At 39.6% G+C, this 26,389-nt stretch overlaps 1 protein-coding gene across 3 annotated transcripts in view; it reads left to right on the top strand.

Moving 5' to 3' along the window:
- Positions 1–26,389, top strand: part of USP22 (ubiquitin specific peptidase 22) — a 96,695-nt gene that overhangs the window by 28,013 nt on the left and 42,293 nt on the right. Inside the window, exons 1-5 of one of the 3 annotated variants that reach the window (XM_017823224.1) lie at positions 5,240–5,354; positions 9,011–9,102; positions 16,785–16,898; positions 17,450–17,494; positions 22,307–22,408. In XM_017823224.1, the coding sequence (XP_017678713.1) occupies positions 16,820–16,898; positions 17,450–17,494; positions 22,307–22,408 (226 nt within the window). In that variant the 5' untranslated portion in view covers positions 5,240–5,354; positions 9,011–9,102; positions 16,785–16,819. Of the gene's footprint in view, positions 1–5,221; positions 5,355–9,010; positions 9,103–16,784; positions 16,899–17,449; positions 17,495–22,306; positions 22,409–26,389 lie in introns of those variants that run through there. The other 2 variants (XM_017823222.1, XM_017823223.1) reach the window with 2 other exon arrangements.

The following is a 26,389-nucleotide window of genomic DNA, read 5'->3' as shown; positions in this document are numbered from 1 at the left end:
GCTGTGTTTTAATACTGACTTTCTCCTCCCACAAGGCAGAAGAAACTCCACTGCTGAAATAGCCATGGGGTCTCCACCTTGAGCAGGGAAAGAAGCAGTGGTGGGTTATGAGACCTTTTGTGATTCTCTCCTTTCTTCTTCTGAAAAATAGGCTAAGGGAAGCACACTGTTCATCACTCAACGTGAGCTGCTGTGGCTGCTTTACATCTGGACAAGAATTGTTTGCAACAGGAATGGATAAGAATTAAAATAAAACTCAGTGCCCAGGCTGTGATCTAAACACAGCAAGGGGAATGGAAGAGGCAAAATGGACAGAGGGGATTGACTGTACCTAAAATGTGAATATTAAGGCCTGGAACTCTGAATGTGTGAGGGAATGGTTAAGTTTTCTTTCAATGTCTTGATCTTGGCCCAGTGAGGGAATTTGCACTTCATATCTGAAAAGTTTCAGTCTTGGACTCTTCTGGTTTAGGTACAGAGATGCAGGTAGAATTCCCCACATGCAGCTGTATGCTCTGGGTAGGCATATTTAGAGCTGCCCAACAAACACCTTCTTCTGTGTAGACTGAGATTAAAGTTCTTTCTGAAGAGTTAGGCATGGTTTAGAGCTGAAAAATTAAATGTACCCACCAAAAACTTTAAGTAATGATTATACCATATTAAAAAAAACCAAAACAAAACCAACTTTCTCTTCTTGTTTCTGATGTGTCAAAACTTCCTTTTACACAAAAGCTTGCTTTAAAAAGTGAGGAAATAGAATCAGATTTGTATTGGGAAGCTTTCTCTTTTTAATATTGTGAATTTGTACCTGATCAGACACTTGCAGGGATCCATAACTAGTGTGTTTGTTTTAAGACTGCCTTAAGAATCTGCTTCTTTTGATTACTTGTGAACTTGTACAGTGTGGCAACACCTTCCTTATGATCTTTTAACCTCCCAAGCCTCCCAGTGTCTTGTTAGTGTTACCTAGATCATCTTTTCCCCTGAACCTTTGTGGTGAATGTGGTTTGCAGACTGTGAAAGGTAGGAGGTCTCCGGCTTATGAGCTTGTAGCTAAAAACTGCTCTGTTCTGAAAGTGCTTTGATATATTTAGTGTGAGCATAAGAGGCAGGACTCCAAAGTACCACAGTGGAAAACTTGTAAAAAGTTGTTTTCCTCTCATGTACAATTAAATAAAAGTTGAGCTTCTAAAGCTACTTCTAAAATAGCTGGAAATGTGGGGGGATAGTTTGCAGTAGCTCAAGTCACTGGATTCCTCTTACTTTCTCTGCACTGTTTGCTTTGTAGGGATAGGTTATTTCCATTGCCTTTTGTTGGTTGGAGGAGCCAGAGATTGAAACAGGTTTGTGGGGTTTTGGAGCAACTGATGCTCCTGCCCAGTGTGACCTCCTTGCTTTAGGAGGAGCCTGAGCTGGCCCAGGACAGGAGGGCAGGAGCTGTTGGACAGGGAAGTGCGAGGCCGAAACACCAGCGGGACGTGTTCATTTTCCCCACTGCTGTTTTGATGGAAGGATGGTAAAATAGTAATAAGCTGTTCTGACAATTTGGGAAGACTTGGAGTGTCAGCAGTCTGGTTTTTGCCCTACTGATGCCTGCTGCTTTGTTTTTTAACTCATTTCATCATGGCTGTTAACAGCATGAAGAGCAGTGTTTTAGGGGTGGACTCCTGACTTGTCTTGCGGGTGATGACAATTAATTCCCTCGTGTGTGTTGTGCACTAGTGTTTACACCCTCATTTGCTGGGCTGTGTAAACCTTCTTTATAGAGGGTACAGAACTGCTGCTGAGGGTCTGGGCCTGTGAGTTACCCCTGGTAGCAATAAAGGAGGTCAGTAGAGGGAATTGGGATATCTAATATCAGGTATCAGTTGGACTTGGTGAACCTTGTGGGTCCCTTCCAACTCCGCAGATTCTGTGATGTTGTTCATTCCCTCAGAACTATCAGAAGTGCCATTCTTTCCATTTTTCTATCATTTAAAAAGCTGATTTTCATCTTCCAGAAAGGAAATGCTCAGGGCCTCTTCTGGTTTCTGTGTGTGGTTTGTTGGAATATCAGAGCAAAATTAAAGGGTATAGGTTCAGTATGGACTGAAGGAAGGCTGGCTGGGGCCATAAAGTGAGGGATTGAGTGTGTGGGGAGAGAGAATAGGGTGAAAGATGGAGAGTGGGGTACTTGAGGGTGAGAAGAATACAGGAGAGAAGGGAGTAGAGAGCAGAATAATAATGGGAGAGGGTGTGGAGGAAGCGAGAGACTACATTTATGACTTAGGATAAGGAAAGGATGTTCTTGCATCTTCGACCACAGAGAAGGAATGACTGAGAAGGTTGATTCTGCAGCTGAGATGCTGCCTGACTTCCCTAAAGCATCCAGACCCGTAAGAAACACCCAACTTGCATTTAAAAAAGTTGTCTTGTTTTAAAGCAAGCTTGTGACTTTGTGGATCCAAGTAATTCCGATTACTCATTTGCAGTATTCTGTTTCATCTTAGATTGTAGCCTCAAGAGATGTGAGCAGGGGTGGGAGTATTATGAAACAAAGTAATTTGATTATTTGGGGTGGGGTAGGAGGGTGGCAGCTTTGTTTTAACTTAGCAAATTGTTTAAAAGCACAGACAGATGAAAAGGAGACAGCTAATCTGGTTAGGAATAGCCACGATGCCTTTTGATATTGATTTCTTTCCTCACTCTGTCGTCTTTTAACTTCATTTTCTTACAATTTTAGAAAAACCATCTTGAGCCATACTGAACAAATAGAGGATATGGATAAAAAAGCTTCCTTTAAAGAAGTGATTGAACTTCTTTTTAACTTACCACTAGATTTCTTTTTTTCTTATATTCTTCAGTTTATCTTAATTTTTCCTTGCAATAAAAACTCTTAAGATATGAATTTTCTGCCTTTCAGCCTAAAATGATCAGCTTTTACATGCTCGTTATGTCATCTGTTTACAATACATTTAATGCTAAAAGATTTATTTTTAGCTGGCTCAGTAAAATAGCTGGTTGCAGGAGTTGTTGTTGTCATAGCAGCAATCTTAACAGATAGGCTGATCCTATTTAGCTTTTGCAGCCAAAGAGCGGCCGTTAGGCAACAGTTTGACAGTTCTGCAGCATTTTTCTAAAGATGGAAATTGTGGTGGTGGTGAATTTTTTTTGGCCCTACTTTAAAATATTTCTTTCTGTAGGTGTGTGGAGTTCGATTCAACATTTTCCCCTAACAACTTAGGAGAACTTTGAATACACAACATGTGAGATTTCAGGATTTAAGTCTTAATTTGTAGAAGCTTTAAAATAATTTACATGGTGCAACATATTGCAAGCTGCTTTGATTTTTTTTTTTTTTTTTAAAAGCCAGAAGTATTCTGAGAGAAAAATGCCAGACTAGAGAACAGGATTGTGCATCATTTATTCTGCACTAATTTTAAGTCGTGGCAGACTGGGCAAATATTACTGAAGAAGTTTGTGGGCTGTTTCTGATGAAATGCACTGCCTGGGTTAGATGATAGCTTAGGATTTTAGTGATTTAATTCTTATTTTTAATATGAAGAGAAAAGGGTACTTCTGTATTGACAAGCAAAGAAATAGTAATTTCAGATTAGTCTGTAAAATGAGGTGTATCTCTATATGTTCTCTGTAGCTCTGAGCTGTTACAGAAGTTCAGTTACTCTTAAACATATGTCTGAATGCAACTAATTTTGTCTGAGATGAAAAATGAATTTACTGTGAATGAATTTCTCCTGTCTGTATCTTCCAGTCAGATGGTATTGGACCTGAATTATTGTTATTGGTGTGGTTGAGCAAAAGACTTATCCTCAAACTCTTTCCAATCTTTTGCTGGACAGAGTACTTTGAAAAATAATTTGTTGAAGTACCTGAGTTTAATGCTGGGAGAAGGGCTTGGGTGTTGTTGGCTTAGGGTGCTTCAAGTATGATTAAGAGTCAGAAAGTGTATTTAACCTTCTAATTACTTTTTTGTTCTTAAGGCCTACTTGTTAAAATGTATTGTTCTCACAGACCGACAAGTCAGGCACATGTGCTTATAAATTTCCAGTGAATCACAGCAACTTTCATCACCCACCTCCCCAGTCTGGGTTGTTTTGGGGAATTGTCAGCACGTCGTGTTCCTCTCCTGGTTCAAAGCCAGTCTGAGAGTGGCAAAGGCGACTTCTGTAACTCTGACTGGTATGGATTTGATGCTGTGCCACTGTTTTGTGGACCAGTATGGAGTAACCTAATGGCAGCATTTCCCAGCAGATAAATGGAATGTCATAAACCCACGTGCATTTTACTGTTCAAGTTGTGTCACAGCTTTTGAGTGGATCGAGGAGGTCAGTGCTGTGAAAACAGTTCTTGCTGTGGTTCCACCACCCAAATTTCTGCCTCGTCACCCCTTTTCCCTCCCTGCTGGGTGGCTTTCCCTGGGCTCTGGTGTTCATCTGAATCTTCTCCATCTCCCCAGTCCCTCTAAATTTGCTAACTTGACCAAAGCTTAGTGTGAGTCTGTCTTTACCTCCCAGGTTGGCAGCTGAACCAGCTCAGCCAAGGGACCCATTGCTGCAGGGTAGGAACTGTGAGTGGGGGGCAATTCTGGAGACCTGAGCAAGAGCAGGTGGATCCAGACCTCACTGCCCTGGTTATCAGCATCCTGGTGGGATTTTATCCCATGCTACACTAACCATAGTGCCCAGAGGTTTTGTACCAGCAGGAATGTCTGTGGGGCACAGGATGAGCTTGGTGGAGGAGCTGGAAGAGTTTAATCGCAGAGGAGCAGCAGGTTCATTTCACACACATCTTTCTCCTGGCTTGTACGTGGCTTTGCAGGTCATTCTGCTGATACATGGTTGGTGTGGGAGCAGGAATGCCCATGTGGCGTGAGGACACAGTAGAATTATTGGTGTATTTTAGCAGCAGTGCCTGCTAACCCTGCTTGAAGTGTTCATTAACTGCGGGCTGAGAGCTGTGAGCTGTGAGCGAGTTGACTGTCGTCTGCTCCTAATGAGTTCCCTATCAAGGTTTGGGAGTGTTTTGGACAAAGGGAAGAGTTTTTTTCTGTTGATATGTCCAATTGGTGGTTTTCTCATGTGGGGATAATAACTGTTTCCCTGCTGGTCTGCAGCGTTCCAAAGGCACCGAGTGAAAGGTGGCAGGGAGATCTGCGTCCAGAGAGCGCGACTGGGAAATGAGTTTCTGTCACTCACATTCTGTGTCTGTTTTGCCGTTTCAGGCAAAGTCGTGCATTTGTCATATGTGTGGTGCCCACCTGAACAGACTCCACTCTTGCCTCTACTGTGTCTTCTTTGGCTGTTTTACAAAGAAACATATTCACGAGCACGCGAAGACAAAGCGACACAATTTAGGTAAGTTCTCACCCTGCTGAACCCGCTGGTACTTTCTAAGTCCCTGTGTTATCCCTGTCAGTCCCAGGCCAAGAAGGTGACATTTCCTTGTTAGGCAGGGAGATAATTTTATTGGTGCTTTGGGTTAGTTTAGTGGCGTTATTTTAAACTTGGTGCATGAGCTTTTATTGCATCACTGTTAAGTTTTTGTTCACAGCTTAAAACCTGAGTTATTACTCTTTAGTACCTTTTATTTATGAATTAACATCATGTATAGGGAAAATTGGTAAAAATGTGAGGAGGCAGAGGGTTGGTTTTTTTTTTTCTTTAAGTGTTAAAAATGGTGGGTTTAGTGCCTGGAACTAGAACATTTATTTCAGTAAACTTCATTTTCAGGAGGTCATGTTCACTGAGGAAAAAACAGTCATTCTGATCACAAAGAAGACTAATCAAGTAGCAATCAGAATTATTTAAACTTTTGAAGTTTTGGAGTTTTGTTGAGGTTTTTTTTCTTCATTTTTCTGTGTTGTCTTTTTTCCAGTGGGGTCAATAACCTAAGTAATAAGAAAGCAGTTTAATTGATATGGAGTACCTTTCCCTCAACCATCTCAAACTTTGGTAAAGTGCCAGCAAGTTCTTCTGTTCTGTCAGCTTTGGTGCTACCTAATGTTCAAAACCAAAAGCATTCAGTTTTGTTTTAAATTACCTATTGTCTATAGTTTAGAACATTTTAGAGTTATAATGCAAAATCCTGATAATTTCATCTTAAAATTCCGGTTGCATCAATATGGATGTGCACAATTTTGCTTGGTGTGCAACTAAATTTTTCTTCAAATTAAAGTACGTTATTGTTTGTAGTGATATAAGAAACAGGAAGAAAAAAAAGGCATTACATCATGACATAAATTTTCTTTTGACCAGTGTGACCACCATTCTTAATTTAAGTTCTCCTAAGTGCTTATGGAACAAACTGCCTTTATTTTCCATGAAGACAGAGATGCTCCAGAAGGCCAACAGTGCTGTCTGTGTACTCTGTGCTTAAGAAACGGGCGTGTAAATTTACTATTTATGGAAAAGATGATTTAAACCAGCAGATCGTTATAGTTTCTTCCTCCATATGTGTCGAGAAAGAAAAAAATTAGGCTCCATAGTGGTATAGTTTAAATTTGTGAATGTCTTGAAAAACAGAATACTGGAAAATAGTACTGAATGTCCATAATGGTGTGGCTGGGAGCACTGGGGCTGTTCAGCTCCCAGGAGAGATGGCTCAGGGAACCTCAGCAGTGGGGCAAATATCTGAAAGAGTGGTTAAAAAAGGTGGGGTCGGGCTCTTTTTAGCAATGTCTGGTGATTGTACAAGAGGCAGTGAGGACAAAATGAAATACTGGAGACTCTGTCTGATCATCACACGACTTGTTTTTACTGTGAGGGTGAGCAAGGGCTGGAGCAAGTTGCCCCGAGAGGTCGTGGAGTGTCGATCCTTGAATATTATTTGGAAGCTGGACGTGGGCCTGGGCAGCCTGCTCTGGATGGCCCTGCTGGAGCAGGGGCTGGACAAGGTGACCTCAAAGGTCCCTGCCAACCTCAGCTGTTCTTTCAAAACTGAGAAAAACCAACCCAACCCTGTATGGCATCTTTTTATAGCTTTTCCGAGAGTTTAATTTCAAAGAGCTTTAAAAGTCAGTTCATTAGAGGAAATTATTTTGGAAGCTTTACCAACGCAGAAGTTCAAATTACTTGAGGTAAACTTGAAGAATTTCTGGTAAAGGGCCACATATATATATATATATATACACATGTATATATATAAAACAACCCTTTGTGCTAATGTAAGTTTATGGCCAGATTTAAGGTTTAAAAAAATACTGTGCTAAATTGAGACTGTTGACAGTATTTGCCTGTTTGTCTGTGGACACTTTGTAAACACTGTAATATTTTTACCACTAAACTTACCATATTTATGGAGAACCTTTTAAAAAAGCTTTATAGTTGCCCGTGTCGTCAGCTGCTGTTTATGTATTTGGGAAGCTTAAATTCAAGTTAATTTGTGTGCAAGGTAGAATTTGCTGTTGTCTGCTGTAGTGAATTATCTTCTGTTTCTTTAAAGGAAACCAAAACTGGGCAGAGGAGGGAGGTTCTGTGAAGATGCTCTTGCTTAAGGATTGTTGTAGTTATTGTCATGGCACTAGAGAATTAGGACTGTGTCAGATAAGATAGTTCCCAAAAGGAATAGTCTTTACATAAAAAGGGCAAGAGTTAATTATACAAGCCAAAGTGTAGAATACAATACTGTGTTATCCCAGAAAGGATTCTTTTGCAGCTAAATATAACTTGGTGCACAAATACACATGATGTGAAGGTTGTACACGTTGACTGATTTCTAGTTTTGGAGCTTCCTTTTTATCTTCTTTTTTTTTTTTTTAATATATGTTTTGGTGTTTAATTTCCAACTGCATGTGAAATGAGCTGTAAAAATATTTCTGTCGTTTTGCTAGTGCTTTTGGTTGCTTCTCCTGCAGCAATTTTAGTTGGGGAAATAACATCTGATGGGCAAAAACAAGTTAAGTGCTTTGAAATTTCAAAATGAACAGGAATTATTTTAAAGCACTTGGTGACTTTTTGCTGAGCCAACATCAGTCTCCATGGAGACAAGCAGGAGCTGCACACTTGATCACAGTTGTAAGAAATGCCAGAGATTTCAGCTGTAACAGCTGTCTGAGCATGGAAGTGGTGTGTTTGCAGCTCTCTGCTATATGTTCCAGGAGGCTTCAGCATCATATTCCAGACTGTTTTTAAAGTACATCCCTTGTTTTCTCTGCATCCCTGAACAATCTAAATTAGACACTCGCACTCTGACCTTACAGTGATACCTGTGCTCTGCCTCTGCCTCCCTGTTCAGTGTATATTAATCCTATTGTGCTTAATGTATTCCTTGAGTTGTGGATGTGGGTGACAGGGAGGTGAAGTAAGAGCCATCTACAGGAGCTGCTTTTTTTAAATCTCTGCATTGCACAGTCTCTGTTAGTCAATCACTGGGATAGGCTGATATTCCCACTGGGCTCTGTTTCTTTTGTGTGGAATTGTGAAACAGTGAGGGAAAAATCCTTATGGAGCTCTTCTGGGATTCCTGATCTTTTTGATGCTGTCAGATGTTTCCTTTTCCCCACGTGTAGGATCCTGAACTATTTTTAGCTTTTCTTATTGAAACTTATGATTCTCAACATCCTCTTCATATTTTAGTTCTAATGTGTCCATCTGTGGTGACTACTCTGGATTTAGGCAGTTTGCTATACTAATGACTTGTATTCTAGTTAATACTTCCATTACTTCTGTTTTGTGGTTCTTAATATGCTGTTCAACACTGAGCTGATGTTGATACTTAGGAGTTAAACTCAGTGGCTCCAAAACTTCTTCTCCAAGTGGTAATTGCTGCTTGTCTCCTACCTAACTGACAGTGATTGGAGTTCCACTCTTGCTGGTGTTGCCTATTTGCTAAATAACTTGAAATCCTTCTGGAGGTTTTTTTTTTAATTACTCTAACTGAATGTGTGCCACCAGCATACTCTGTCATCTTCCTAGGTAATCCTTCCAAATCAGGTTCAGCATCTGGGGAATCTGCTGGTGGTTTCTGTCCTTGTAAAAATTGATGGTCTCTTCCTTCCTTATCTCTTCTACAGCTGCTCAATGAAGGAAAATACACAGTAACTTAGTCCCAGAGTAGCAGGAGCAGGAAGATGACTGTGAACAGTAGCTCTAAAAGAGAAGAGAGGTTGGTGCTATAAAGTTCATCTCAAAACCGTAGCAGTGATTATTTTATCAGTTTTCCTGGTTGGGACTATAAAATCCTGGGCAGGCACCAAATGATGTTTTAGTGTTCTCTCTGAGTGAATATTTTCTGTTACATAATGATGAAAAATTTTTTTGGGGTGGGGGGAGAATATCACATGAGAAAACAGAATTGATGATTTTGGGAGTGGATTATTTATGTACCTTTCTTGGGAGTTTTCCTCTACTTTTTATATATATATATACACACACACACACATTTAGCTGCAAGAAAAGTCACTGATACAAGGTTTAGGAAGGTCTGTTTCAGATAACCATTCTGGGTTAGATTAGTTAATTATGATATCAAAGCTCTCTGTAGAGCTATTTAAACTCCTGGTGAGGAGGCAATTCATGCATGTCCATGCTGTGCTTCTCTTTGTTAGAGATGCACTTTTAACACGTGAATAACGTCTCTGAAACAGCAGCTGATGCAGGTTTGGGTTGGATCTTGGTCTGCTCTAAGGCCTCGTTCTGGAGTTCAAGAGCAGAGGAAGGTGAATTAGCAGGGCTGAGGTTCAGTGGTTTAAAGACTAAACCAGAAATGGTTGGAAGACTGAAGTACCATTCCATTTTTAAGTTCACTTCAAAGTTACTCCTGTTAGAGTACATTCATTATTTATTAGATCACAAACTATTTGTTGAGGAACTGTTTTCTCTAAGTATATGCTCATGTGAGATTCAGTCCAATAAATACATTTGTGATAAGAGGAACTGGGTGGGTAGGCCTGATAATAATGCTCACAGATTAGGTTGAGGATTTTTGGTACCATTTGAAAAGCTTCTACTTCCTCTAGAACACAAATAACTAGTTTTTTTCATCTGATTCAGAGGAAACATGACAGAAAAGCTGGTTTCTATACTTAAAGTTGGTCAAAGGAAAAAAATCTGGTTACTGCTGTTGGTGCATACCTGTCTGCTGAAATTTAATATGTAGAAACAGAACACCTCTGTAAAGGAATGACAGTAAAATTTGTTTAATTTTCATTTGAGTTGGAAGGTATTGACTGTAGTGTTGATTCTGCCAGTTCTTTTGTAAACAGCAAAGACTTTCATTACACGGTGTGGAAGGGGCAGTTAAAGCTGGGCCCAGCACAGTGTGTTGCTGTGCTGGACTAGCAGTTTGGTTTTTCTGTTCATATCTAGGCTCAGAGAGGGGTAGAAAAGGTCATCTGGGCATTTTACCAGCCTCTTGATTTGACTTCCAATGCTTTACTTGGTGATGATGGTGTGGAGAAAAGTCTGTTGAGGAGATGAATGTGAATGGAAAACAGCACACAGTGTTCTGTACTTCTGTCAGAGATGCATTGTGTCAGACTAATATGTCTTATTTCGTAACATAACTGATTTTCTTAGAAAACAGGAAATACACTGAATCTAATTTGTCTGGATCTAGTGAAGAATTTGACATTTTGGCCCCCTGGAAATTATTACTTGAGGTAGAAGGGACAGGGATTGATCCAAGAATTGTAGTGCATAAGAGGCAGGATAAAGGGAGGTTGATGATGAATTAACTGAAAGCAGAGTGTGTAAAACACACAGACTTTACTAGCAGAACCAGTCTTGGTTTGCTGCTGTTTTCTGGTAATTGAGGAGAAGGAATTGTGTCTGTGTGTGAAATTCCTGATGGTCACAAAGTTCAGAGGTGTTAGTTACACTGGGGAGGAGGGCTGGGTAGCCCTGTGAATTAAGTAACTTCACTGACAGCAGCAATACAAGTGAGATGAAATTCGATAGCAGAAGGTATTGTACTTCAGCATAATATCCTTGTCAGCTGGAGGATGATTGATTGGAAGAGGAGGAAAAGGAGGAAGGCATTTTGGATATACAGGTCAGTCACAGGGTATGTCTTTAAACCTCCTTATAGCCATTAACAGTATCTGCTGTTCTGGGATATATTGTGAAAAGCATTGCAGGGCAATTCTCATCTGCTTATGTGAGGCACATTCCAGTGTGGCATTCCTGTGCCTTAGCACAGTCTGGCTTTGAGCCAGGCTAAACTTGTAAGGAGGCAGCAGGATTGTTCACTGAAGTTGTCTTCTGGTGGGTGCAGGTATTGATGAACTCCTGCCAGCCGTCCCTCAAAAGCTCCTTTTAGCATCAGAAATGATTCCCAAAGAGTTCTCTGTACACCTGGAATGTTCTTAGCCCTCAGAAAGCCAACCTCCTGAATATTCACCTGTGTGCTGCCAGCTCTGCATGTATCTGCTTGCCTCAGAACCAGCTACAAACTGCTTTGCAGTTCTGGATCTTGCTGCTGCTTTTATTGAAAATAGTGTTTCTGAGGTAAATCTCCACTGTTGATCAAATGAGAATATACAGATGAGTGTAAGGAGTTTGTACCATATCATGTGAAGCAGCTCCAGACTTGGTGGTTGTGATTTGGGGACTCTGCCCACAGTTTAACAATTTCTCTCCTTTAAACCTGAATAGTATTTTGTGGGATCAAGAAGAGGTGCTTACACAGGAGGATTTTATTCTTTTCGTTTTCAAAGGTTTGCTGCAAACAGGGGAACTGTGGAAGGTTGTAGGGTCAGAGAAGGGGAGGAAGAAGTCTGACAAAAGATAAAATATGTTTTATAATAGGGCAACTTTAGTATAGGAATGCTACAGCCTCCTCTTTAGCATGTTGGATGCATGGACACATATGTAGATTGTGTGTGTGTGTGTGTACAATACATATATTTCTGAATGAGGTCAAGGAGCTGGAGTTAATATTCTGCACATAACAAATTAACATAAAATGGTTTGACACGCTGTGGTTCCCCTAAATTAACAGTTAAAAGCATTTTTATATTTAGATTCCATAGGGATATTGGACGTTTTTCCTTCATCTTACCTTTCCTGGCTTGAATTCACATGGAGATGTAGGTGATACTCTAAACCATCACAGAGGCAAGTGTACAGCACAGAGACTGCCCATTTAGCTCCTTGTTTCAAGTGCTTTTGGAGGATGGTGTTGGGTGCTTGCCATGTTTGGATTGCAGGCAAATCAAGTTTAAACATTAAAATTCTAGATCCGTATGGGGCCAATAGGCATCTTGGAGACTGCAGGGCACAACCCACAAAAACACTTAGTTGAAGTACTTACAGAATGGAATGGTTTTATCTCGAGTATTGGGAGAAAATACCCTTTATCTTAGATACTGAATGTGAGAGGGAAGGATAATGCTTAACTTTGGCCATAATTTTTAATGTATATTAAAAGATCAGGTATGTGAGGCTGCATCTTTGGTAACAAAAGGAAGTTTGGGGTTTGTTTTTGTTTGATTCCCCCCTCCCCCTCCCCGACAGTAAATACCTGCAGTTCTCAGTGGTTGGATCACCATTTAGCAGGATTAGCCCTTCTTCCACCCCTTTTCCTCCCTTCTTACCAATTAAGGAATTGTGACCTGTGGTGCAGATTCCAGGTGCCAGGGAAGCCTGAGGGAGGCAATTGGGTCCCTGCTTTGTGCTAATAGATCAGATACAAGAACCAGTGGAGAGCTGGCTGAAGTTTAGCAAATCACTTCTTGGGAACTTGAGCCAATTAGCTGGAATGGGTTTAATGATTAACACTTAAGGTGAGAAATCAGGGTGTGTGATTTATCTTAGGATGTTGGATTAGAATAGTCTCAAAGAATTACCAATTTAGCCTCCTTTGTTATAGAAGCTGAACAAAATACGGGTGACTTGCATAGAACACAAGAGTGTGTTGATTTGAGGTTGATAATGTGCCAAGACTGAGTCACAGAAATTCACAGTGGAATTCATTTCAATATAGGTAAAAACTGACCTGAATTCTGAGTTGCTGCTGGATATTTTATTCTACTTGAGTGCAACCAGTGGTCCAAGGGAGGTGATACCAAAACATGATTCACAAATACCTTGTATCCGATGGAATGCTGCCATACATTGTGGTGAAGTATCTCACCTCCAACTGATGAAAGTCAGTTCTGTTCACCTGAACATACAAGCTTTTTACCTGGATAAGATGTGTTATGTTCCCATTATCTCTGGTCTCTTAACATTTTCACAAGGACATCAATGGATATATTTGGCAAAATAAACCACTTGGACTTAAATAAAACATTTGGCTCCTGGATGGAGAGTTTAAAGACCTTTTGCTGCCAGATTTAAACTTTCACCTCTGAGGTGTTGTCTTTCAAAACTTACTGTCACTTGCACCAGTTGATAAAGTTGCTCTCATTCCTGCATGGTCATCTGTGATGCCTCCTTGTTTCTCCAGGCTGATAGCCTTGATTTTAAATGAAAAGTGAAACATATTTTCATTCCTCTCTTGTGTTGCAGTTGCTTAGAATTTTGTATGTGAAGAGGTAGGAGGAGATTGGACCTTAAAGGAAGGACAGCCTGTTGTCAGCATAGAAGATATAAAAGCAAAGAAACACGTTACATTCCAAGATGTCTTTTCATTCTTAAATTGCTTTGCCTGTGATCCCCAGATAGGTATTTTGAATTCCTGAAACAGGAATCTAGATTGATCAAATTTCATAAAATGACACTGTGATTCTTTTAAATTTACTTTGGTTCTTCTCTACAAGAGAAAATAGTATATTTCTACTGAATGCATATTTTATTTTTCCGGGGTAATCAATTCTGTATGTGTATTAAGCTTAAACTGAATTTGAGTGATTTCATCCCCCTGTACCTTCCTGAGAGAAGGGTGTTGGTAGTGTTAGGAAAGGAAGATGCTGGAAAGTAGGAGTAGCAGCCTTTTTGGAGGAGCCTCCTGAAAGAGATGTTCATTGTAGGAATGTGGGGCATCATGGCAGGGTTTGCAGTGGATTAATCTGAAACATCTGGGCATAGTTTTTAGGTTGGTATTTCCCAAACTTTTTAGGAATTTGAGGCGTTTTTGTTAGTTTTGTGATCCCAAATACAAGAGCAAATGGTGACATTTGTTCCATGTGCATTCTCACACTTCACTGTCGTAGTGTTTTCTACAGAATTTTCTGGCCAGGTGATTCAGTTTGGGATAGAACTTCATGGCAATGTAGTTTAAATAAAAAAAAAAAAAGTTTTAGCCTGTTGCTAACAGTGAGATCCCCCAATCCTTTGAGGGGAGAAGTTTTGTGTGGATTTTTGTCCTTTTGGTGTGGTGTAACTTAGTGCAAAGGAATTGTTCTTGGAAGACTTTCTGTCAGTAAGACAGTCCCTTCACTGGCTCCTCCATTCTTCTTCACCTCAAGATGACCAGAATAAGAAAGTTGAAGTGTATTTCAAGGGAAAAGAAATCAAATTATACTAGTCTGACACAATTAACTTGCAAGCTTTCCTAGTGGACTCTTTTCCTGAGCAGCCACTTTCTGGCTTTCGTGAGAAACTCCCGCCCTTCCTTCGTGCTGTGACCAGGCCTGTGTGGCTGCCTTGTCACTGGTGCTTGAGGTAATTTGTCCAAACCCCACTGCAGTCATTAAAAAGACATTCCAAGTGTTGGCATATATACAACTGTATTGTTCCCATAAGTGTGCTGGAGAGAGGATATTTCCTCAAGAGCCCTTAATCAGGCGCGGGACAATTACGGCTTTGACTGCGCCGGTGTTTCTGTTAAACCTTGTGGTTCTTTGCACCAGAAATTCCTCCTGCTCTGAACAAATGGTTTGTGGAAGGAGGTCTCTTGCTGGTTTTGGTCTTGACATCTCTACTTCGTTGCTCATGCATGTAAATCCAGAAAGAAAAGGAAAAGGAATCCTCGGAGCACAGCCGTGCCTGTGTGTTCTGACTGAAACTATTAGTGCTCACAGCGTATTTATTTACTGTTCTGCCAGCCCTGTTCTATTATTTGGAGGGGAGGGAGCTGTTTGTAGGCTCTTTAAAAAAAAATGCATGGAGAATAATATTTGATTTTGTGTTTTAAGACCAGTACTTTGGAGTTTCAGCAAGTTTTTTGTAGAAAACTGTGCAGAACTGGTAATGCAATAGATAATGGAGTAAATGTTGTAGAACTGTAATACTCTCTAGCTTGTGATATATCACCCCCTCGGTTGCATAGTGTTTTTTTACTGATCTCCACCACAGCTCAGTGTTGTCTCCTTTTGGGATATTCTGCTAAAGGAGTTAATATTAAGTCCTCTGGGTATCAAAGTGAAAATTCTGGTGTTGGAACATTACACAAGATAATGAAAATCCTGGTTTTGTGACTTTACATGAGATATTGCAAACAGTTTTATGCTCTTCCCTAAACTGAGTGTGGTCCAAACAGGCAAAACAAAAGAATGAAACACATAAGCAAGGTGAAAAACCTGTTTAAAATCATTGTCATTTATTGCATAATACGAGAATTAGCAAGCGATTTGACATAATCATTGAAAAAGTGATTTTGAAAGAGGAGAAGGAGGGGAAAAAAAAGTTGCACAGGAGTAAAGGAGAGAGGGGGGTAGCAAGTTGTGAGGGGGTGGAGGCTGTGAAGGATGGAGGAGATGGGGTTACAAAGGAACTTTACCAAACCTCACCAGGAGCACTGTCCCACTAGCAGGGCAGCACAGGGACTTCACCTGTGTTTGCCTGCTGAGATCCACGGCAGAATTCCTGCTGCTTGGAATGTGCTTTGCCTTATTTAGCACTTCAGAGCAATTCAGTGCTGTTTCTTGCAGGCCACCTAATGTGGTAATGGTTTCCTGTGTTTAAAACAAATTTCCACTGTAGTGAGATTATTGTAATAATGCTGTTTGTCTAGGAATAAGAGGAATGTGGAAGCAAAGTAAATGGAGGCTGTACATTTGGGGGAGAACAGGGATGTGTTTCTCAGCTGTTTGCTGGTGCAGATTGTATTGTAGTAGCTGGCTAAGGATTTGTTAGTGCCCACCGGTTGTTTGTTGGTTTTTGGTTTTTTAATTGTGGCTTTTTTCCACATCTCTGTAGTGAAAATCAGCATTTTGCTGTGATTGGTTTTTGCACTTATTTCTTCCATGATGTGTGTTGGAGCAAAATGACATGTCTCGGTTAGGTGATTTATTTTGTTTCTTAACTTTCTTTTGTTTAGGGGGGTGGTGTAAGAAAAGTATTTTTAACGTTGGTCATTGTTCGTTTGTCCATTCTAAAAGGGTGAGTGAAACGAGAAATTAGAGAGAAGTAACCTGTGGAATGAACTATTCTGGAAAACCATTCCCCTGGAGAAGTGTCTGAGTTTTCAGTGCTGTCTTGTGTTTGAGCCTTCATTTGGATTTTAAATAGTTGCTTTCTAGTTATTCTAATGGCTTTAAAGAGAAATTACTGAAGTTTTAGGATAAGACAGCTCAAACTTGCATATCAAATCTTCCATTACTAGTTCTGCGTGTTGTGGTTCAGTCACTGTCGTGATGGCTCGTGGTTACTTAGGTGTTTGAAAGGTAAACTGTGAATTACAAACAACTTGAAGGCAGATGATGCTTTGTTGTCCTGCACAGTTTTCTTGCTGTGCCAGAAGCAATTGAACAACTTGTAACAAAACTGGAAAAATGTCTGGGGTTTTCTCTCCTTTTTTTTTTTCTCCACCCCCCCTTTCCAGATTCTAAGGTACAGATTTTTCTCTTTTTGTGGACTGCTTAGAAGAAAGAATGCCTGACTTGGAAGCCTGCTTTAAAATGCCTTCTGGTTTATGAACTCACATCTTTTTCCCTCCTCCCCGACTTCCCTTCTGTTTTGCAGCCATAGACCTTTTGTATGGGGGTATATACTGCTTTATGTGTCAAGATTACATATACGACAAAGACATGGAACAAATTGCCAAAGAAGAACAACGAAAAGCTTGGAAATTACAAGGTTTGGTTTTCCTGCCTGAATTTCTTGTTTCTGTTTTTAATCATACCTGTCCCTCCCATTTGTCAGTGGCAAAAAACAGTAAGGGGAAGAAAAAGCTCTTTAGAGATAGTAGTGCAGGCCGTGGGAGAGAGATGTTAGATGTTACTTTCCAGGAGTCAGACTGTGGGTTTAACATGTGCACCACACCTTATTGTAGCAAAAATACCTTTATTTTTAATTGCAAAAAAAAAATAAAATTCTAACATTAATCCTGCAAAACTTGCATAAAATCAAGAGTCAGATCTGTGTTAGGTAGCAAATGTAGCAGTCTGCTCCTTTAGGCTTATTTACGTGATACAGGCAATAAATCTGTTCCCCTCACATGAAATGCCACCCTTGTGTGTGATTTTTTTTTTTTAATTTTTTTTTTTTTAATAGAACTTGCCAGCTTTACTTACACACCTGTGCTTTCATGGTACACGCACAGTGTCTATGTAGAAGTATTTACACACAAATATATGTACACACATTTGTTTTATTCAGTTTGCTTTCCCTAATTTTTTCTTTTTTAGCCTTCACCCCAACAGTGGTTTCTCACTACCAGTGTACAATGACAGGTAAGAGGCGTGGGCTGGCCACGCACCTCACTAACAAGCGTCCCTTTGCTGATTATCCTGCCATTTTAGACATGAATCACAGTTAAAAATGCCAGTTTTATCGTGCAAATCATTTTCCTCTTGTTTGGATGTGTTCCAGTGATTGAATAATTGCAGCAGACTTGATTTCATGTGCCCTTTCCTTGGTAGAACTACTACAAAACAAACCTTTTCTCCTTTTTTGTTTGTTTGTTTGTTTGTTTGTTTGGAAAGGGGGTATCATTTATGCTAAACTGAGTAGTTTGTAAGCATCAGTTCTAAAAGCTTGTCATCTTCCATTTCCAGTGGCCTCTGGGGGGATGTTTTCTTAAAGTGGGAAAGTCTGTATTTGAAGACAGATGACTTCTGTCTGGTGACGTCTCCTACGGAATCCATGGCATCCTGTTTCAATGTGACAGCCTTAGTCAGGGCTGATATGACTTCAAACCATTCTTAACCTCATTTCCAATTTTAAAAATAGCAGCCAACATCGTATTAACAAGAGCTTTCCTGATGGCCTATCGAAAGATAGCTGCCTTACCTTGCTTCCTACTGCACCTCCCAGTCTGCTGTCTGCTTGTGCCCTGTTTGGAGGGAACTGAGCCAGAGGAAAGGAGAATAGTGAGGCTGCCACTGAGTCCTAGATCAAGGAAATACACCTTAAAATGCTTCAGCACAAAGCAGTAGTTTTCAGAGCAAGACAAAATGGAAACATGTTTCTAAACCTTTCATTTAGGCTCAGCATCTCTTCTGGAAACTCCTTCCAACCCTTCAAACTGTTGTAACTGCAACAACATAACACATCTTCACGATTCTGTAGAAGAGGAAGCCCTACCAGTTCCTTACTTTTAAATATGCAAATTTAAATACTTAATTTTTTAGTTATTTTGTCCTTAGCAATTAATATGTTTGTGTCTTCTGGACTGAGATGCAGGCAGTTTATCCTGCAGTGGCCATCAGCCTGTAGCTTAAATTCCAGGGTAATTAGAGCTACAAGATTGTTCATCTGGTCATCTTGGACCACAGAGTTGTGCAGAGGAGGTTGAAGAGTGACCAGGAGGAACTGCCAGGCAGGAAACCTCCTCTGTACAGGTTAACTGACTCATGAATGGCATATTCACATATATACAACATATGTGTATGTTTGTATGTATAAAAATATGTATAAATATGCACATGGCATCTTCTGGCCCTGCAGAACAAATCTCTGGTGACCAATGAAGATGTAAAGTGAAGGAATAGAGAGCACCACTTTAAATTCCCAGAGTATGCAGTATAGACATTTTTTCTTTAAAGTCATAGCACAGGTTCTTCTGTTTTGTGGCTTTTCACTGTGAAATCATGTGTTTCCTCACAAATTTATGTAAGGAATGAGAAAGGGAGACACATGGGAGAGCTAATGGAGAATTATGTCTTGGTTTTTTCCATCTTTCTCCATTGCTTCTACCCATCCCCTCCCTCCCTCATGTTATCTGAAAGATATAAAGAGGGATGGAAACCCTTCTTTCTCCAGATTGAATGTGAAGATGAGTACAAACCCCAAACTCAGTGTCTTAGGTTTATATTTCTACCACAGAGTTAATTTACCTCAGAGCATGTTGCCAACTTAAAGAACTTCAGAAGTGAATCCAGTCTGCAAAAACTGAGATTGGCTTAAAAACTGCAGAGCAAATGCAGAATATTTTCAAATTTCTATCCACAGTGCTTGAAGGGTGCTAGTTTATACTTCAGTAGATGCTCACATAACAACATGATGCCTGGAGAAAAAAAAACTTTTAAGAAAACCCCCAAATAATCATGAGATTCATTTCATACTCTCGTAGTATTAACTCCCAGTGTGACGAGTTCACGTGTCCACCTGTAGTTCAGGGTTACGTGATGTAACTCTGAACAAGTTGCAACTTGACCATTATTTTTCCTCTGGTATTGAATATTCTCTAATAACGAGTGAGGTGAGAATACACAGAGCCCTTCCTTCTAGTTAATGTTTGGATTTTTGGGAGGGGAAAAGAGGAATTTGCTGAAGTTTAACAAAATAAACGATTACTTGCAAAATTGTGACTTCTATAAACCAGAGCCTTTATTGCCTTTTCCTTTACTCATCCCTAAGTCCCTGATGAAGTCTCTGAGGAATGCCAATTTTAGTATTTCACCTAATAAAATAATTCCTTAGATGGAGATTTCACATGCTTACTTTAATCTTTGGCTATTTTATAGCATCATTCTAAAAAGTACTAATTTTCACTTCTCTAACGCTGTTTTTCTTTAATTGTAAATGGTGACCTGTGCATGGTTTGCAAATCTTTGTTTAAGGTAGTTTATATTGGACTTTTTGGCATGCTTGTGAGTGTTATTAAACCTTTTATTAAACCTTTTTCGTTTTTTTGTGTTTTGGTTGTTTTTAATTTTTAAACATCAAACCATTCCTAATAAATGGTTCTGTCTTTTTTCCCAAATTTTCAAGAGTAGTAAAAACTCAGTATTACTTTCAAATTATATAGCTGGAAGAAAACACTTTTTAATTTTTGTATCTGACTTAACTTGTGCTTTTTTCTAATGAAAGGCTTCTGCAAGAATGTTTTCTCTCTGGTTTTGCTCTGTGCCATTAACTGTACATGGTTTTCTGTTTGCTTTCATTTCTTTTTAATTGAACAATACTTGATTCTCCCAGAACCTTTCAGAGTGATCCAGTATGTCATGTTTAACCTTACTTAGGGTTGCTCTTGTGAAATGCTTTGGTCCCCATCCTCTGTAACCATTTAAGCTCTATAATTATGTATAGATATATATAAATATATATGAATAGTCCCGCTGACATATGTGGACCTATTGCATGGCTAAAGTTGAGCACACATGTGTTTCCAGGTATGAATTTTGTTATATTTGATTTAAACCAGGATTTATATATATATATATATATCCAAGGGGTTTTTTTTTAAATTTTATCATGAGAGTTCATTGCAACATCACGTGATCCTGATTGTGTTTGGCCGTATTTTAACTACAGAGAACCCAAACACAAGAGTTTACAGCTGCCCAGTGCAACTGCTGGTACTAACAAGGTGTTGAAAGTTATTTCCATAAATTCCTAAGGGAGCATTTTAAATCTGGTTGCTGAAGGCATCAAATAGCAAACCTGTTGGAAGCCAATGTTGTGTCCTGTGTGAACTGTCCATATGTGCGTCTCCAAAGGGTCTCCCACGCGTTGCCTCTGCAAACCTACAGTGTGTTCAAAGCTTTGCAGCTCTGTCATCTCATCAGCCTCACAGTCATTCCCTGCCTTTTCTGTTTTCCTGGGTGTGTGGCTTGATGCTGAACCTTGGATAAAGGAAAGGGACTGCATGATTCTGGTATTCTCCCTTACGCTCCTTGAATAATCTGTTGTTGAATCAAATAAAGTGAGAGATGGGTGCATTTGTGTAAATAAGAATTCTCTAGTCCTCAAGAATCCAAAAATGAGACCTTCTCTTAGTAGAAGCTGGAGGGTCAGTAGTAACTATGAATTGAACATTTTTGGGAGGGTAGCTTCTGACAAGCATAGCAATTTCTGAAAATGAAGATCAAAGAGCTATTAAAATTTAATGTATATTATGCAGAATGTGTAAGCCTCCAGCTATATTTTTCTACTCTCCTTCTTTTCATATATATGATTTATAATTTATTTTCTGTAGCACAGCGCTGTTTCTGCTCCATGCACTGTGTGAAAAATAACTCTTAATTGACTTTAATCCTCAGTTTTAGAATAGATTGCTTGTCATCTTATTATTCTTTATTTTCAATGCCAAGATGCCTTTGTGACTCAGAATAATTGACCTTGCATGGTAATTTCTGTGCTACATAAAATGCTGCAGCAGTACTTGGCTGGTCAGCACGTGAGTCTTCACTGTTGTGTTTTTCTTGTATCAGGTTTACACTGAACACAACTCTCTGCTTATTTCAGATCTGTTCTCTGTGCTGCTTACCTGACTCATTTCTACTGCACTTTCCTTTGAACAAAAACAATGTATTGGAAATACAGTGTTGGTGTTTAAAGAGAATAATGACAGATTTTTAGCTGCAGTTCATGAGAAAGAGTAGTTTAATATTTGGAGACTTTTGGCTGGTTGGTGGAGGGAGGGTGGTGTCTAAACCTGCTACTAATTGCATTTTTAGGAGATGCCATATGTCAGTAAAGCGAATCTCAAGAATTAAAACTTGATAATGTGCAATCTTACATTAATGTATAAGGAGAGGTCATACTCTAATGGTATATCCTAACACATGTAGTAACTGTTTAGTGTATTGAATTAGTAAATTCTGCTGTTCTGTAAAGATAAAGCCTATATCTGTCCATTAAGTTGGGTCAGCTTAGATTTATTTAATAACTTGTCAAAATTTGGTGATGAGATTTCCTGGTTATCCTGTATCTTCTAAAATCACATGGTGGTTCTGTCCTTTAACCTCCTCTGAGCACAAAGAAATGTATTTTTGAGTAAAAACGAGTTTGTTCTTGTGCTGGAATTTCTTTTTAACTGGAAGGAGGATTATAATCCGATAATGGAAAGTTTATTGACCTAGCTATTCTTTATAAGTAAAGAAATGCTCTTTATTTTTTCTTCCTTCGTACTTGTTGAAAAACGGGTGATGCCTTTCTGAACCATATTTCTGGGAGGAGGGATAGAAAGCAAAGAGTTTCCTGTAGTTGTACATAGATCAAATCTAACCTAATGGACAGCACTTTAAACTTTGTTGAACAGAGTTTTTTTTAATCCTTTTACTAAACAACTCCCTGAAACTTTCTTTTCTTCTGCTTAGGCATTGGAGAGAAGTATTCGACATGGGAGCCGACCAAGCGAGAGTTAGAATTGCTACGACACAACCCCAAGCGGAGAAAAATAACCACAAACTGCACCATAGGTAAGTTCCAGAAATCCTCTCCAGAGCCAAATTCTCAGTCACTGGTATGCTCAAAATTCTGTGCTGTTTTTCCATAAATATTTTTACCCTGACGTAATTGTAGTGGACTTCTGTAAGCTTTAGGATAACAAAATCAGTTTATTTTATACTACCTTACTCATGCTGTGGAAGGATATCTTCTTTGTCACGTCAGGTACTGGTGATGATTCAGCTGTATAACAGCTACAGAACTTAATCTGTTGGGTTTTTTTTACACTGTTCTTGTGAAGAGAAATGACTGATGTTACCTCAGCTCAGCCTTCACCAGAGATCCTGTGCAGGGATATGCAGGGAAATCCTGTAGGTAATGTATCCTTAACCATAGCAGCCTGTTGGTAAATCTGGTTTTAGCAGACAGAAGCAGCGCAGATGTCTTCCTGCTTCGTGCTCTAAACTCCAAACAGGATTTCTTCAATTGCACATGGACTCTGAAAAGTGATTTGTTCTCCAGTGTGCGTCAAACAGCGGGTTTGAAATGCATCTCAAAGGTTTGATGTTCAGTACTCTGGAGCAAAGAAGTCTCTGAAATGTGGGTGTATCTGCTTATTGCTGGAGAGTATTTGGGTAAAGGCAATGGAAAATTAATAGTTTTCCCAGTTTTTTCCCTGCTACCTTTAAATTGGAGAAATAGGGGGTTAAAATCAGTTTCATGACAAGCTCGAAGTAAGATTAACTGACATTTTACTGTTAAATGCACAGTAATATTTTCATGGTGAAGGTTGGAGATAATGGTTAATGGTACAAGGTTGTTAATGGCACAGGGTTTATCATGTGAGTATAGACATTCGAAACAGGAAACTGTTTAAAATTTTTTTCCCAATTGTAAAGCTAAGTATTGTTTTATGAAAACACATCACACTTTCAGCACATTTGCATTTGTCAAAATACACTGAACATACCTGCTAAAACTTTCTAATGTCATTTTTCTAATACAGTAAGTCGTACTGAACCCAAAGTATGAGTGTATTTATTTGGAAAGAATGGACTGAGAAGCACAGAGTAAGTTGAAAATGTGTCAAAAATAGTAATTCTGAAGAAGGAACCTATGCATTTGCAGTAGTGGGACAGGGGAGAGACAGCTGGAAAAACATCTGGACTTTGGAAACTTCAAGCAGCCTAGGAAAAAATGATGAGGCAAAGATTGCTTGCATCATGTTCACATTGGGATCTTGTGTTTTGTGAAACCCCAATGTGTTTTGTAAAGAATGTCACAAATTACTAAAGATAATAGAACTGCGCAGGGGGAGAAGAAGTTTGATAGAATTTTGAAGGTTAACGTGACCTTTGTGAAGAATCGAAGCACATTTCTGTGTTTCTCTTTCCAGTCTGAAGGAATGCTCTGCCTGCTCTTGAAGGATTTTAAATTTTTCAGGCTGTTTAAAAAGGGACATGTCTGGTTGGGTGAAATCTCATCCGAGGCTGCCTGGGCGGGGGAGCTCCTGGAACACGGGGACAAGGGAGTGACTGATCTCTCCACTTCTGCAGGCGTGCTTTTAAGAATTTCTCCTACTGAGCCCTGGAGCTGCCTGTGTGCTGAGATTTAAAAAGAGTGGGGGGGGGGGGAATCAAAGCACCCAGGAGACATAATGCAGTTTTGGGCTGCAGTTAAAAGCAGACGACTTGCTTTCTTTCACAAAAATGCGTTGGGGGTTTAGCTGAAGGAAGAAAAGACCTGCCATTGTCCTTGAGCCTTTTCTCTCCATCTAACCTGCTGCTAAATATAAATCTGATTCAGAGTCTTTTTGCCTTCCTTTCCCTCACGTTGACTTGTCTGTTTGCAGTTTCCTATCAGTGAAGAGCCCTATTTGCAGACTGAAATGCTGCAATTAGCTGGACATTCTCATTTCTCACTTTTTCTAATACTCCATTCTTTTGACATCCAGTTTTTTTCAATCCCACAGCAGATATTAGCGAATCCAGTTTATCTTCAGAGGTAGGTAAATGACTCAGAGAACAGTCATCGTGTCCAGTTTTATTGGTTCTGAAAATGAAGATGATGTTGATAACCATCTCTGCACATCTGTTGAGCACTTCTGTTTACACAAGAGTCTGTTAAAACATAACCAGCTGCCTTTTATGTGCAAAATGCTCCTTGCAAAGCTGATTTTAGAGGAAGGCCAGGGGTGTCTGTGGCTTTCTGTCCTACCCCCAGAGATCCACGGATGTCACTTGGGAGGTGGGATGTTTCACTGCTCTGTGATGCCCTGGAGTGGTTTTTGTGCCAACACCTGTTTCAGCATTTGTGTAAGACAAGTGTATCAGTGTTATAACTAAAATATGCAGCACAGGACTCTGAAACCTGGATGGGTATGGCCTTGAAAGGATGTACATAACTTACATGTGAAGGACTTGCATATGATTTTGAGCCCTAATAATTAAATACATTAAATGTGATGATATTCATATTTAGAACACACCTAGGTGGTAAAATATGTTTTGTTGTGGTTGCCTGTTCTATCTGTTACTTGCATGACACTCATTTAGGTGGATGTTTTACTCTACAGCTGAACATTCTCGGTACACAAATGGGATTTTTTTATCCCAGTTTTGTAGCAGTCTCACAGTGCTGCTTAAACAGCTGGATGTGTCTGCTGCTTTTTGAGCTCTTGGAACCTTTATACAGCTGCAGGATCCTTTTGTCTTTCATCAGCACCATGAATTAAAACTGAAGAATACTCAGACAATAGATGAATATCTTATAATGGAGGCTTGAACTGGTAGTTCCTTAGAAAAAAACACTCTACAAAACTCATAGCTTTTGATTTTCTACTTGAGGGACAATTTGAAACCCATTGAAAAAGGAACTTCTTGTTCATATCCGCGAAAAAAATGAAACCCCAAACGAAAACCTTAACAGATACCCATAAATTTTGCTTGGTTCTCTTTTAAAATGCCATGTGTTTTCGTCTCATAGATGCTTTTCCATCTCATAGTAGCTTTTTCCAGCTTGTAAAAAGATAGCACAGGTAACTTCCCTTGAATCACTGTTTTACCATTGAGAGAATTGCTCTTGAAATGAGAACTCACACCAGGCACTGCTGCAGGCTGTGGAAACTGTGCTGATTCCACCTTTTGGGATATGAAGGGCTGTTCCCAATGTTGCTTGTAAGCGTCTTCAAAGTGACTTGGAACACACTGTTAACCAAGTGGAAACGTGGAGGTGTCCTACAGGCAAAAAGACACAATGAAAAATCCTTGCAGTGTGGATTTTACGTGGGACGTTTCATGTTCTGATGTCCCAACAGACTGGAAATTTTATAGAGCTTCTGTATTTCAAGGCATTCAAGAAGAATGTAGGGTCTGCTCTGACCATAAATATGCTCTGTGGTAGCAATGCCAGCCCAAAACATTCTCAGACCTTGTTCTACCCCAGACATGACCATGCTGATTTTTTCATGTGCTCCCTCAACTGTTTTCAGGTGAACCAGATTAGGCTGAAGGGATGGAAAATTGTGGGGAAAGGTAGAAGTTTCCTAAGTTACTTTATGTTGCTCTCAGCAGCAGGACTGAATCCTGTCCTAGACTATTCAATTCATAGAGAGTTTTATCCATAGAAATGCTCGTTTTAATTTTGGATTGAAGCTGATGTTTCAAGCATCCCATAAATGCCAAAGCTTTTGTATGGAAAAATTAGATAAAACTTAACAATTGTTAATCTACAATCTAACAGTGTAAAAGAAAAGTCTTATTTCTTCAGTCTCCTCCTGCCTGTGAAGTGGCTGCCCTCAGCAAGGGAGGGAAGCAACCAAGCCCCAAATGCACAAGCAAATCCTTTGTTATAGGGTTGAACTAGAAGTGATACAATATCTTTTGGGAACTATTTTCCAAGCTCATCTTGCTCTGCTGTCATTAATACCCCCAGCAGATCCGTTCTCCTGAGGACATCAAGTATTAGCTTGGGATCAGCTGGTCCCTGATTAGCATATGAAGTGACTTTGTGGC

Source organism: Lepidothrix coronata, unplaced genomic scaffold (genome assembly GCF_001604755.1).
Source record: "Lepidothrix coronata isolate B3197 unplaced genomic scaffold, Lepidothrix_coronata-1.0 Scaffold101, whole genome shotgun sequence".
Taxonomy (NCBI): Eukaryota; Metazoa; Chordata; class Aves; order Passeriformes; family Pipridae; genus Lepidothrix; species Lepidothrix coronata.
The sequence above is the reverse complement of the archived record's forward strand: the minus strand, read 5'-3'. Positions and strand labels throughout refer to the sequence as shown.